This window comes from Suncus etruscus, chromosome 18 (genome assembly GCF_024139225.1).
Source record: "Suncus etruscus isolate mSunEtr1 chromosome 18, mSunEtr1.pri.cur, whole genome shotgun sequence".
In the NCBI taxonomy this organism is placed as follows: domain Eukaryota; kingdom Metazoa; phylum Chordata; class Mammalia; order Eulipotyphla; family Soricidae; genus Suncus; species Suncus etruscus.
This window is the reverse complement of record NC_064865.1, coordinates 47,558,246-47,573,029: the sequence shown is the minus strand read 5'-3', so window position 1 is coordinate 47,573,029 and position 14,784 is coordinate 47,558,246. Positions and strand designations below refer to the sequence as shown.

General features: G+C 46.2%; 1 protein-coding gene across 1 annotated transcript in view; it reads left to right on the top strand.

The window, feature by feature from the left end:
• The window catches only part of KIF13A (kinesin family member 13A), a 220,620-nt gene that overhangs the window by 196,553 nt on the left and 9,283 nt on the right, over window positions 1-14,784 (top strand). The window contains exons 33-37 of the mRNA XM_049765233.1: window positions 203-280; window positions 4,327-4,374; window positions 8,144-8,249; window positions 9,622-9,773; window positions 10,364-10,468. Of these exons, the coding sequence (XP_049621190.1) occupies window positions 203-280; window positions 4,327-4,374; window positions 8,144-8,249; window positions 9,622-9,773; window positions 10,364-10,468 (489 nt within the window). The remainder of the gene's footprint in view (window positions 1-202; window positions 281-4,326; window positions 4,375-8,143; window positions 8,250-9,621; window positions 9,774-10,363; window positions 10,469-14,784) is intronic.

The following is a 14,784-nucleotide window of genomic DNA, read 5'->3' as shown; positions in this document are numbered from 1 at the left end:
ACACTCAGGAAAACTCATATGGGATGTCGAGGATAAAACCTGGGTCAGCCATGCCAGACAAATGCCCTACCTGCTGTATAGCTCTGGCCCTAGAAAAGGGATTTGGATCCAGTCAGGTTCCAGCTATCTCAATCTCTGTTTCCTAAAGCCTCTGTAAAGCCATCAACAGAAATAAAACATTAACCTTGTTCACTGCTTGCAGGCCGTGACCGTGAAGGAAGCTCTGTCCAACAAAACACGACAACTGCGGAGAAGCCTCAGCACGCCCAGCGTCCACAATGTGAGCACCTGCAGTGCCTGGCTTTGTGCCTCGGGATGGGTTGGCACCCAGGGGTTTGGAACTCTGGGCTTATGGAAGGCAATGAAAGAGGGTGTGTGCCAGGCCTGCCTGTCTGTACAAAGGAAGCCCCCTGGTGAACCAGATAGAGAAAGATAGAGAGAAGGGAGAGAAAGAATTGTTCATGCAATGCTGGGAACCAAGTCCAGGCCTCTGGTGATACTGGGAGACCATGGGGCACCACAGATCACACCTGGGACACCTGCATACAAAGCATGGCCATGCTCCTGCCTCTCCAGCCCCATGTTTCCATTTCCTTTCTTAATCCGCTAATACAGAGAACCACCTTTGTACAAGAAAAGAGCACAACATAAATCATTTCAGAGGTGCTACTTTCCAGAAATGACAGAGGAAAAGTCACATCCTCTCCTGGGGAAACTCAGTGTTTGCCTGACTATTCTTCAAAGCTGCCAGAAAGGGATAAGGCCAGTAGAAATATTATATGAACTTGGGAGATAAATATTAGAGGACTGAGCACATACTTTGCACAGCAGAGGTTCTAGATTTGATTCCCAGCACCACGTGGTCCCTAAGCATAGTCAGCAAACCTCAGCTCCATTTCAGGAGTAGCACCATGAGGAGTGACCCAAAACAAGAACTTGTCTTACAGGGGCCAGAGTGATAGTACAGTGGGTAGGGCGTTGTTTGCCTTGCATGCAGCCAACCTGAGACCGACCCGGATTGGATCTTCGGCTTCTCATATGGTTCTCAGACCCTGCCAGGAGTGATTTCTGAGTTCAGAGGCAGGAGTAACTCCTGATTGTTGCTGGGTGTGCTCCCAATTAAAAAAAAAAATTAAAAAGCCATGTCTGGGGGGCCGGACAGATAGCATGGAGGTAAGGCGTTTGCCTTTCATGCAGGGGGTCATTGGTTCAAATCCCGGCATCCCATATGCCCCCCCCTCCCCCTGCCTGCCAGGAGCAATTTCTGAGCCTGGAGCCAGGAATAACCCCTGAGCACTGCCGGGTGTGACCCAAAACCACACCAAAAAAAAAAAAAAAAAAAAAGGCTATGTCTGGGCCTGGAGAGATAGCACAGCGGCATTTGCCTTGCAAGCAGCTGATCCAGGACCTAAGGTGGTTGGTTGGAATCCTGGTGTCCCATATGGTCCCCTGTGCCTGCCAGGAGCTGTTTCTGAGCAGACAGCCAGGAGTAACCCCTGAGCAACACTGGGTGTGGCCCAAAAACAAACAAACAAAAAAAACACAAAAGCCATATCTTACAGGAGGTCACAAAAGTAAATCCTAGGGTAGTTCAATCATTACATTAAGTATTTCTTCTGACCACAACCAGAGAGATAGTAGAGAAATAAGTAACACCCCAACATTCACACACACACACACACACACACACACACACACATACACACACAAAGATTTCTGGTTTTTAGGTAAAGAAAGACCATTCTGGTTCCTTTTGTTTACAGAAAAAGCAAGAGAGGAAATAAAACCAACTGGTCCCTAATCTAATCAGGACACTAGATCTTTTTTTTTTATTTTTTTTTTTTTCCGTGTTTTTGGGCCACACCCGGTAACGCTCAGGGGTTACTCCTGGCTATGCGCTCAGAAGTTGCTCCTGGCTTGGGGGACCGTATGGGACACCGGGGGATCGAACCGCGATCCGTCCAAGGCTAGCGCAGGCAAGGCAGGCACCTTACCTCTAGCGCCACCGCCCGGCAGGACACTAGATCTTACTATTAATATTTACTGGCATGACAACACAGAGAATTCAGTTAGCATGACTCAGACTGTGGAACTCTTTACATGAAAAAAGGGACAAGTTAGTTATTAATTATCTAAAGCATAAATTTCAGTGATTAATGTTAAAAAAAAACAGTAAGATGGTTTTGGGCCCACAACCAGAGAGGCTGAGATTTACTCCTGGCTCTGTGCTCAGGAGGCACTCCTGAATTGGGTCACTGTATGTGATTGAACTCTGGTTGCTGTAAGCAAGGCAAGGACCTTACCCTCTCTCCAACCCTGTCAAAGCTATTTCTGTCTTGATCTAAACTTAACTGTGAAACCATTTCTGTGAAAACATTTCTGAAGTCTTTGAGTAGTGATAGGATTTTTTGGTGTGTGTGTGTGTGTGTGTGTGTGTGTGTGTGTGTGTGTGTGTGTGTGTGTGTGTGTGGTTTTTGGGTCACACCCAGCAGTGCTCAGGAGTTACTCCTGGCTCCATGCTCAGAAATTGTTCCTGGCAGGTACGGAGGACCATATGGGATGCCAGGATTTGAACCGATGACCTTCTGCATGAAAGGCAAGCACCTTACCTCCATACTATCTCTCCGGCCCCGTGATAGGGTGTTTTTTTTTGTAATATTTAGGATTTGGGGGGCTGAAGAGAAAGCATGAAGGTAGGGTGTTTGCTTTGCATGCAGAAGGAAGGTGGTTTAAATCCCAGCATCCCATCTGGTCCCCCCAAGCCTGCCAGGAGCGATTTCTGAGCACAGAGCCAGGAGTAACCCCTGAGTGTGGCCGCATGTGGCCCAAAAACCAAAAAAAGAGTAGGATTTTTTATTATATAAAGATATGGTATTGGTATTGTGGTTATCATTTTTAAAAGGAGATGAGAGGGAATTCCTGGCATTTTAGAGCTTCATAGTCTTTAAGGATAAAGTTTGAGTTAGAAAAACTCAAAATTATTTTAAAGGAAGTAGTAGGGAACTGGAGGAATGGGGAATAAGAGGCTTGCTTTCGGGGCCGGAGAGATAGCATGGAGGTAAGGCGTTTGCCCTTCATGCAGGAGGTCATCGGTTCAAATCCCGGCGCCCCATATGGTCCCCCGTGCCTGCCAGGAGCAATTTCTGAGCCTGGAGCCAGGAATAACCCCTGAGCACTGCCGGGTGTGACCCAAAAACCACAAAAACAAAAACAAAAACAAAAGAGGCTTGCTTGCCTGGCATGACCCAGAGTGCATATAGTCTCCAAGTACCACCAGATGTGAACCCTAAGTGTAGAACCAGGACTAAACCTGAGCACTGTCAAGTATGGCCGAACCCCCGACACGCACACAGAAATGGAAACAATAGTAGTAATTAGTAGAGCAGAAGTATAAAGAAGGAAGTTGAAAGACTAGAAAAGAAGAAGATCAAATAAAACCAAAGTGGAGAGATACCACCGTGGTAAGGCATTTGCCTTGGACTCAGAAGGACGATGCTTCGAATCCCAGCATCCCATATGGTCCCCTGAGCCTGCCAGGAGCGATTTCTGAGCGTAGAGCCAGGAGGAACCCCTGAGCGCTGCCGGCTGTGACCCTAAAACCAAAAAAAAAAAAAAAAAAAAACCCGAAAAACAAAGTGGGAAAAAAATCAAGCTGAAAAGTAGATCTTTAGGGAAAACAAGAGAAATGGACTGATTTCTAGGTAAGATAAAATTGACAAGAAAAGGAAATCGGAGTAAAGAAAATATGACAGTGAAAAGGGAGGTAGTACTAACTATGGTGATGAATAGTACTTTCTATGAGGTGTTGAGTATTAGTACGGAGATTTTGTTTGTTTGTTTGTTTTTGGGCCACACCCAGCGGTGCTCAGGGGTTACTCCTGGCTGTCTGCTCAGAAATAGCTCCTGGCAGGCAAGGGGGACCATATGGGACACCAGGATTTGAACCAACCACCTTTGGTCCTGGATCGGCTGCTTGCAAGGCAAATGCCACTGTGCTATCTCTCCGGGCCCAGTACAGAGATCTTGAGTAGTACTTACTTGAGTAGTATTTACATGACGGTATTGAATGTAGATAACTGGATAGTCAATATTTGGTAGTCCTCAAAGTCCTGCCAGACATGATCCCTGAGCACAGAGCCAGGAATATCCCAGATCACTACCCTATGTGGCCCAAACTAATAATAATTGTAGCAATAATAAATAATAACCCCCCAATTTAGAGTAGGAGAATTACATCTTCTGGGGACAAAAGTCATGCAAGACACAGATTAGTTCTAGAGATATATTTGTTAATGGCAAACATCTGAAAATATTAATCTCTTGTAGGTTTCTTCCAGTCGGCCAGACCTCTCCGGCTTTGATGAAGAAGACAAGGTGTGTACTGTGGGTGTGGTTGGATTTTCAGCAGGATCTGGAAAGTGCAGATATCTGGGTGTTTTATTTATTTATTTATTTATTTATTTATTTATTTTTTTTGGTTTTTGGGTCACACTCGGCAGTGCTCAGAGGTTATTCCTGGCTCCATGCTCAGAAATTGCTCCTGGCAAGCACGGGAGACCATATGGGACGCTGGGATTCGAACCGATGACCTTCTGCATGAAAGGCAAACGCCTTACCTCCATGCTATCTCTCCAGCCCCGGGTGTTTTATTTAATTTCTTTTTTTTTGTTGTTTTGTTTTGATTTTTCTTTTTGGTTTTTGGGTCCCACCCAGCAGTGCTCAGGGTTACTCCTGGCTCTCTGCTCAAAAATCGCTCCTGGCTGGCTCAGGGGACCAAATGGGATGTTGGGATTCGAACCACCGACCTTCTGCATGAAAGACAAATGCCTTACCTCCATGCTATCTCTCTGGCCCATTTTATTTAATTTCTACACTTACTCTTTCACCGGCCATTAACTTCACATACCCATTTCCAAACTCAGATGATAAAATCAGGGATTTCAAACTAGAACATTTAGTCATATCATACTCAGCAAACATATCTCTCTCTCTCTCTCTCTCTCTCTCTCTCTCTCTTTCTCTCTCTCTCTCTCTCTCTCCCCTCTCTCTCCTCTCTCCTCTCTCTCTCTTTCTTGGTTTCTTGGTTTGGTTTGGTTTGATTTTGGGGCTACATCCAACAGTGTTCAAAGATTAGTCCTGACACTGCATTCAGGAATCATTCATGTGGTCTCTTGGGAGATAGAACCCAGGTCAACCACATGCTGGCACAGGGTCTCTACCCACTATACTAACTCTCTGGCCCAACAATATTTTTTCTTTTCGGTGCAGCAAACATTTCTTAAACAAGGTCACTATATAAGGGACCTAATGAATAAATCAAAGTCTAAGATTTAGATGATGTCCTCAAGAAGTTTAAAATGATGTCCAGGGCCAGGTAGGGCATTTGCTTTATATGCAGCTGACCTGGCTTCGATTCCTGACATCCCTGAGCCTGCTAGGAGGGATTTATGAGTGCAAAGCCAAGAGTAACCCCTGAGTGCCATTGGATATGACCCAATAAAATAAAATTTTGTCAATAGGGAGTGGGGAAAGGAGAAAAAGAATGAAAAAAAAAATGCTTGCCATAGTGGGGAGGAAGGCAGAAGGGAAACTAAAAACAGTGGTGGCATGAAATGTGCATTGGTGAAAGGTGTTAGAAAATCGTGCAACTGAAACTCAATCATGAACAACTATTTAACTGTGTATATCATGGTGATTCAATTAAAAATTATTAATTAGGGGAACCAGAGTGATAGCATGGAGGTGTAGGGCATTTGCCCTGCATGCAGAAAGATGATGGTTCGAATCTCGACCTCCCATATGGTCCCCCAAGCCTGTCAGGAGTGATTTCTGAGTGGAGAGCCAGGAGTAACCCCTGAGCGCTGCCGGATGTGACCATAAAACTAAAAAAAAAAAAAATTTTTTTTTAATTAGGGGGGCCAGAGCAATGGCGCATTGGTAGGGTGTTTGCCTTGCACGTGGGTGACCCAGAATGGACCTCGGTTCTATCCCTGGCATCCCATGTGGTCCCCCAAGCAAGGACCGATTTCTGAGTACAGAGCCAGGAGTAACCCCTGAGCGACAATGGGTATGGCCCAAATTTTTTTTTTTTTTTTTTTTGGTTTTTGGGCCACACCTGGTAATGCTCATTTAGGGGTTTCTCCTGGCTATGCACTCAGAAGTCGCTCCTGGCTTGAGGGACCATATGGGACACCGGGGGATCGAACCACGGTCCATCCTAGGCTAGCGCTGGCAAGGCAGACACCTTAACTCTAGTGCCACTGCGCCGGCCCCTTGTTTCTTTTCTTTTTTTTTTTTTTTTTTTGGCCCAAAATTTAAAAAACAATTTTTTTTAATTTGGGACTAGAGTGATAGCCCAGTTGGTAGAGTATTTGCCTTGCACACAGCCAACCAGGTTCAATCTCCGGCACCCCATATGGTCCCTGAGCCCCGCCAGTTGTGGCCCCAAAACCAAAACTAAAAAAGGTAAAGTAAGGAGACAGAGAGATAGCATGGAGGTAGGGCGTTTGCCTTACATGCAGAAGAATGGTGGTTCAAATTTCTGCATTCCATATGGTCCCCCATGCCTGCCAGGGGTAATTTCTGAGCGTAGAGCCAGGAGTAACCCCTGAGCACTGCAGGGAGTGACCAAAAACAAAAAACAAAACAAAACAAAAGGTAAAGTAAATATTAATTAAAAAAATATATATATCCTTAGAGGCAGCCAACTTTTGGGAAGTAAATTCAACAATCCTCTACGAAAGACTTTTATCCTTTCAGCAAGCAGGTCTGAAGCATTTCAGCTTCTGGTTTTTGTGGAATATACACCCCATCTAGTCTGCCTGAGACCAGGTCAGACTCTGCCTGTTGTAAGGAAGGAATCAGTGAGAGAATATTCTCCACAACAGTGACTGTTTGTTCTTTCAATTATCTAGTAGCCAGCAGAGTGGTACATACAACTGCCTAAAAGGACGTTTGGAAACTGCTGGGTACAGAGAGAGATTTCACACTGCTACTTGTGTGATAGTACTAGATCTTGACCAAATGCAATAAAATACTAACATTTACTCACCCTAGGAGTGCTTTTGCTATCCATTCAAATCATTTAGTTTTTGTTTTCTATCACTTGGTTTTGGGGTCACACCTGGAGGTACTCAGATTACACCTGGCCCTGTGCTCAGAAACTGCTCCTGGCTGGCTCGGAGGACCATCTGGGATGCCAGGGATCAAGCCCAGGTCCATCCTGGGTTGGCCGCATGCTAGGCAAACACCCTACCACTGTGCTATCTCTCCAGCCTCATATTTAGTTCTTTTCTAAGTAGACAAAATGCATCCTAATAAAGATAAAAGCACACTCTCTTTATATATGGGAGCCAGAGTCAGAGTACAGCAGGTAGGGTATTTGCCTTGCAAACAGCCAACCTGGATTCAATCCTGGCATTCCCAATTATCCCCAAAGCCTCAACAAGACTGATGGGGCCAGAGGGATAGCACAGTGGTAGGGCATTTGCCTTGCATGCTGCCAACCAGGGATAGACCTGGGGTTCAATCCTCGGCATCCCATATGGTCCCTTGAGACTGCCAGGAGCGATTTTTGAGCTTAGAGCCAGGAGTAACCCCTGAGCGCCACTGAGTGTGGCCCAAAAAAGAAAAAGTCTGAGCCCTGAGCACTGCTGGGTGCAACCCCAAAACCAAAAAAAAAAAAAAAAAAAAAAAAAAAAATAATAATAATAATAATAAAAACTGGGGTTTTTTTGTTTTGGTTTTTGGGTTTTGGTTTTTGGGTCACACCCGGCAGCACTCAGGGGCTACTCCTGGCTCTATGCTTAGAAAATAGTCCTGGCAGACTCAGGGGACCATATGGGATGCCAGGATTCGAACCAACGACCTTCTGCATGAAAGGCCGCTCAGGGGTTACTCCTGGCTATGCACTCAGAAATTGCTCTTGGTTTGGACGACCATATGGGACACTGAGGGATTGAATCGTGGTCCTTCCTAGGCCAGTGAATGCAAGGCAAATGCCCTACTGCTTGCTCCACTGCTCCAGATCTTAATAATAAAAACTTTTTAAAAATTGTAAACATAGGAAAAAACTCAAAGCCAGGCTGCATTTCTCCTCTCAGAGGCCCTCACCACAATGACCCCATGTGCTTTCACCTTGCAGACATGGCCAGAAAACCAGCTGGATGTTTCTGACTACAGCTCCAGTTACCAGGATGTTGCCTGCTATGGGACATTGCCCAGGGATTCCCCGAGAAGGAGTAAAGAAGGTAGCCATGAGATCATCTCCCTGTGTTACCTCTTTAGACTTCCTTAGAACAGAGCGAAGGAGGGGGCAGGCTTTCCAGATTAGGTTAAAATGAGGATAGAATTTCTTAGGAAAAGCACCAGAAGAAATTCTTAACCCATGGCACAGGATAAGATAGGAAGCTCAAATTCTAGTTTGCTGGCTCATCCAGAACTGTCTTAATTAAGTGATAACTGCATCTGTAAGACTTGAGTTTGGAGCCAGAGCAATAGCAGTCAGTAAGGTGCTGGCCTTGCACTCGGCCAACCTGAGTTCAATCCTCGGCATCCCATTAGGTTCCCCAAACCTGCCAGGAGCTATTTCTGAGCACAGGACCAGGAGTAACCCCTGATCATCATCAGATGTGGCCCAAAACCCAAAAATAGAATATTCTAAGTTGGATCCCTGGCACCACATGGCCCCTGAACACCAGGTATAACCCTGATGGCCCCCAGCACTGTTTAATGTAGCCCTTAGAAACAGAAAAGTCTGGGAATATAGTCGAGTCATAGAGCACTGACCTTGCATGCGTGAGGCTCTGGCTTCAATCCCCAGCACCATTAGAAACCCAACAAGCAGGGTCAGAGAGATACCATAGCAGATCAGGCACTTACCTTGCAGGCAGCCAAGTCAGGTTTGATGACTGGTATTCCATATAGTCCCTTAGCACTTCCAGGAGTAATTCCTGAGTACCAGATGTGGCCCACAAGACCAAATAATGATGATGATGAAATAATAAGGAGGGGGCCGGAGAGATAGCATAGAGGTAAGGTATTTGCCTCGCATGCAGAAGGATGGTGGTTCGAATCCCAGGAGCGATTTCTGAGCATAGAGCCAGGAGTAACCCCTAAGCACTGCAGGGTGTGACCCAAAAGCCAAAAAAAGAAAAGAAAAGAAGAGAACTAAGAAGGAAAAGGAGAAGGAGGGGAAATAAAAGTAGGATTGTCCTTCCTTAGTCTTATGAAGCAAGATGGCCTGAGGGAAACAGGATCTTGCAAGAAAATATATGTATTTCATGTATTCATGTATTGATATATTTGTGTGTGCATAGTGATATCTTTAAAAGTTGCCACTGTGAGCCTTAAAATCAAATTGTGGCAATGAACACAGACTCTGAGAGAACAGAGAAATGGGAAATCTGCAGGAACTAAAACTGGTCTGCTGGTGACATAAAAACTGAAAAGGCAGAGAGAAAAGTTACTGGTTCCTTCATGCCTCTGGCCTTCTGACAGCTCAGTCCCTTGTGGCCAGTACCTCTCTCCTCGATTAGCCAAGTGCCAGCAGTCTCCTGCCTTTCTCCCCCTGTGGACTGACATGATCTGTGCACCCCTCCCCATACCTATCTGTCTCCTCAGGTTTTCCACCAGAGAATCCTCATGCCTTAGCCATCAGCCCGTTTAAAGCATTCTCTCCTCAGCCACCAAAGTTTTTCAAACCCCTGATGCCTGTGAAAGAGGAACACAAGAAGAGGACAGCCCTCGAGGCCAGGCCCCTTCTGAGCCAGGAGGTGAGGCCCGGCCTGTGTGCACCGAGTGATATAGGAGGGAACTATATGGAGGAACGGGAATGCCGTGTGCTTGGCCCTGCTTACCTCAGAGTCTCATCTCACAGCCCTGGGCCTAGTCCCATTCTCAAGCATGGAGGGCCATGGTAGAATTTTTAGTTTGCCTTAATGCTTGTATCATTAGCTTTGCTTTTATCACTATTCAGAGCCCTGTTTTTCTGTCTCTCTTTCTTGTTTGTTTGGGTTTTTTTGTTTGTTTTTTGTCTTGTTTTTCACTTTCCAAAGCAAGAAAGCAATGTTCCCTCCCTACAAGTTTTGACAATATGAATGGCTTTCAGTTTGGATTAGATAAAAGCATTCAATGCTTTTTTTTTTTTTTTTTTAATTTCTTCCCACCTTTTTTTTTCCTTTTGGACAGTAGCTCTGTCTAGTTCATTTTCAGTAGCTCCATTCCACTCACTGCCTTGCTAGCTGCCCTCCCCCAGCACCACCTAGCGTTCGCGTTGCTACTCTAACGTGCACAGGTTGACCGTGTGATGGCGGCTGTCATGGCCATCTGTGTGTGATGCATCTGTGTGTCTTAACCTTTGCAGAGCATGCCTCCACCGCAGGCACATAACCCTGGCTGCATTGTGCCCTCAGGAAGCAATAGCAGCATCATGCCACTAGAACACAATAGCAAACGTGACAAGAAGATTGTAAGTCCTGGAACTTGTTTCTGTCCTCTTGCCTGGTGGTGGGTTTCTGACCCTCTCGCAGATGAATCAACCAAAGACTTTAAAGAAACTAAGGCCTGCGTTGGCACTTAGCTTCCTTAAAAAAAAAAAAAAAAAATACACCCACCCCCACCCCATGGTGAAATATTGCATGAGTTTGGTGATGGCCTGTGATTGTCCTGTGTTCCTTTGATTTGATTTGATGTGATGCGATTTTTGCTTGGTAGAAGTGTGCTTCGTCAAAGCGGGGAAAAGACACCTTTGATGAGTGTCAGGGCTTACAAACAATGTAAATATAGCAGTCACTTTCACTAATACCAAATCTTTCACTGTGCCTATATATATATATATTGCCCAGATTCTGAAGTTAATCTACCTAGAGGAATTACATTTGCTTGGAGTAAGTAATCCTGCATCTAGGTGTGGGTGTGTGTGGAAGCTTCCCCCCACCTCCCCATTGCTTTATGACGCTGTTGCTAAGGTTCCTCTGCGGCCATGGCAAACCGTTGTTTCTCTAGACCTCACTCCAGCCTACGACCCCTGCTTTCGTTTGCCGGTAGAGTAAGATTCGAACCCCCTTGGTGTCCGTCTTGCTTTCAGAATGTGTCTTTAACCCCAGGAACTTTCCAGCTGTCCCCATCAGACCTCCCACTCCAGTTCTATTTTCAAATTCCAAATCTCTGGAGCTGAAGCAATAGCACAGTAGATAGGGCTTGGGCTTTGCATGCAGTCGACCCCGATTACACCCCCAGCATCCCAGATGGTCCCCGAGCCTGCCAGGAGGGATTTTTGAGTGCAGAGCCAGGAGTAATCCCTGAATGTCATTGGATGCGGTCCAAAGACAAACAAACTAAACCCATCAAATTCCAAATCTCAAGAGCTCCTTTCTAGAGGCGCAAGGCCAGGTACTCTGGATTCTATCTGTGACATTCCTGTTTAAAGCCAAAACAAACAAAGAACCTCCATTCCAGAAAGAATTCTCTGATGTCTCCTGTGGCTCGCTGGGCCCCGAAGAAGTAAAGAAGGTCTGAGGAAATAAGACTGCTGCAGTGTCTATGTTTGCTCTGGAGCGGGGGGAAATTTCCTTTGCTAGCTCAGTCTTGTCTGCTCCATCCCAGAGGTTTTTTAGTGTGAGTTGCTTAATCTAAACTGCTGCCCCCGGTACACCGTGTGGAACTAATGGGAACTTATTCTGTATATGCACTTCAGTGCTCTCCGCCTAATTAACTTGCTGCTGTTCTTTTCCTTGCTTTCTGATCCAGAAACTATTTTCCCCTAATCTGTAACATGGCCCCCAAAGAAGATAGGCATGTTATTTCATAAAAATAAGATGTACAAAGGGTCGGAGTGATATCACAGTGGTAGGACATTTGCCTGGCACGTGGGCAACACAGGATGGACCGGATTTGATTCCCAGCATTCCATATGGTCCTCCGAGCTTGTCAGAGTGATTTCTGAGCGCAGAACCAGAATAACCTCTAAGCGTTGTCGGGAATGCCCCCCCCCCGAAAAAAAAGATGTACAATATATGCCCTTTCTGAGCACCATCAGGAGTCAGGAGATTAAGCCCTGAACACTGTCCATTTGGCCCCACAACAAATGATTTTGTAAAATTAGTTTCTTGGGCTGAAGAAATAGCACAGCAGTAGGACCTTTGCCTTGCACACAGCTGATTCAAATAGATAGTGGCTCAGATCCTGGAATCCCATATGGTCCCCCATGCTTGCCAGGAACAACTTCTGAGTGCCGAGCCAGGAGTAAGACCTGAACGCCCCTCCACCCCCCGGGTATGACCCATAAACTAAAAAAAAATAACTAAAAAACTTAGTTTCCTTTCTGTTTCAAAGGAAATGTAGGTTAAAGACTCCTAGGGCCAGAACAAAAGCACAGTGATAGGGAATTTGTTTGCCTTGCACGCAGCCAATCCAGGACAACTCTGGTTCTGTTCCCAGCATCCCATATGGTCCCCTGAGACTGTCACGAGCGATTTCTGAGTGCTGAGCCAGGAGTAACCCCTGAGCACTGCTGGGTGACATTCCCTCCCCCCCCCAAAAAAAAAAGATTCCTTGAAAAGGGCTGAAGTGATAGTACAGCAGTTAGAACACATATTTTGTATGTAGCTGACCTAGGTTCCATCCTCGGCATCCCATATGCCTATATGGTCTCTTAAGCACCACCAGGAATGATTCCTGAGGAACTTCGGGAATGGCCCTAAAATGAAACAAAACAAAGATTCCTTGAAAAACCAGAGGAGCCGAAGCCATTGCGCAGCAGTAGGGCATTTGCCTTTCATGTAGCTAATTCAGGACAGACCTCAGTTCAATCCCTGGCATCCCACATGGTCCCCCAAGCCAAGAGTGATTTCTGGGTGCAGAGCCAGGAGTAATCCCTGAGAATTGCCGGGTGTGGCCCAAAAAAAAAACAAAAAGAAAAAAAAGAAAAAGGAAAAATCAGAGCATCCCTGTTAAAGCTGAGTGAAATGTGAAGACAGAGGTTTCCAGCCATTTTCTCCTTAATTAGGACTTGTTTCTGAACTTCCTGTCTTAAAGCCCTTTTCTACACAGCTAATGGCAACCAATTATTACAAATTGAGGGAAATTCTTGCTCCACTGCCTGTAAATAACGTCTGAATGTGACTCAGCGCTGGAGCCCTTGCCTTGCATGCTTGAGGCTCTGGATTGGATCCCAGCACCATCCCTCACTCTCTAAAGAAGAAAGACGCCCTTTTTGGGGCCTGGAAATGGACTTAAAAAAAGCTGGATACCACTGGACTTTATCCCAGCCTCCCAGCAGGCCACACCCTCCATCGTGTGGGTCAAAACCTCCTATAAGAAAGGCAGATAGCACAATGGCGTTTGCCTTGCAAGCAGCCGATCCAGGACCAAAGGTCGTTGGTTCGAATCCCGGTGTCCCATATGGTCCCCCGTGCCTGCCAGGAGCTATTTCTGAGCAAACAGCCAGGAGTAACCCCTGAGCACCACCGGATGCGGCCCAAAAAAACAAAAACAAAAACAAAAAAAAGTAGGATTACCAAAAAAAGTGGTTACATAGTGGTTGGGTGTTTGCCTTGCACTCGAGGAGAGTTCAGTTCCCGGCATCCCATATGGTCCCCCAAGCCAGGGGCGATTGCTGAGCGCAGAGCCAGGAGTAATCTCTGGAGCACCACTAGGTGTAGCCCCCAAAACAAAACAAAACATAACAAAAAAAGAAGTAAATGACAAATGATTGAGTGGGAATTCTGGCTGTTCTGTGGCTGTCCTTATCTCCCACACTTCCTGCTTGAGGCTACCAGTGACAGTTCCACAGACAGTGCCCTGGCTGGCCCACAGGACCCCAGGAACGGGGAGCACCTGGCTGTGTCTCAGTTTGGGCTGGCACCACAATCTGGAAGTCACCCCGTGGAGCAATATTGATATTCAAGACAGCCCTTTACAGAAATACTTAGAGCTTGGATTCAGTCCCCCATACCTCAGGGTCCCCCAAACACCACCAGGAATATCCCTGAGCTCTGGGCCTGAGATAGATTCCAACACTGCTGGGTGTAGTGCCCTCAAAAACAAAGAAAAAAACTTCATTTCTTCTAAAACCGAGGACAGCAATTTGGTTAGACAGGCCTTTCTTTCAGATATCTATATATCTCTCTCTTGGGGGTCACTTCTGGCATTGCTGGGGACTAAATTAGGTTTGGTTGCTTTGGAAATACATAAAGCCTGTTCCTCCCTTCTCCAGAGCCTTATCCCTGCCCCAAGAGGAGCAGACAGCCCAGACCATGTCTGGATCTTACTGACTCACAACTCCTGCTCCATTCATAGGGACTGTGGTAGGGACCCCCAACTGAGTGGCTGAGTCATCCCTCTAGGTCTCCAACTCTCTGGCAAGTTGGCAGAGCACCAGATATTCAGCCCAGCATTATCTCTGCTAGTCAGTGACACAAACCTTCTGAGTGACCAGCCCATCTGCCCAACAGACTATTTCCCAGCATAAGACCTTCCCTTGGAGTTAAACATTGTTCTCAGGACTTGTAGCTAGCAAAGGAGAAGATGACCCAAAAATTCTTTTGTTTGTTTGTTTTTGGGCCACACCCAGTGGCACTCGGGTCACTACGGGCTCTGCACTCACAAATCGCTCCTACAGGCTCAGGGGGACCATTGGGATGCCAGGGATCAAATCCAGGTTGGCCACATGCAAGGCAAGAGCCTTAGCCACTCTGCTATCCCTCTGGCCCAACCCAAGAATTCTTAACTGGGGCTAGAGAGAGAGCACAACAGGTAGAGCATTTAGCCTTGCACATAGCTGAC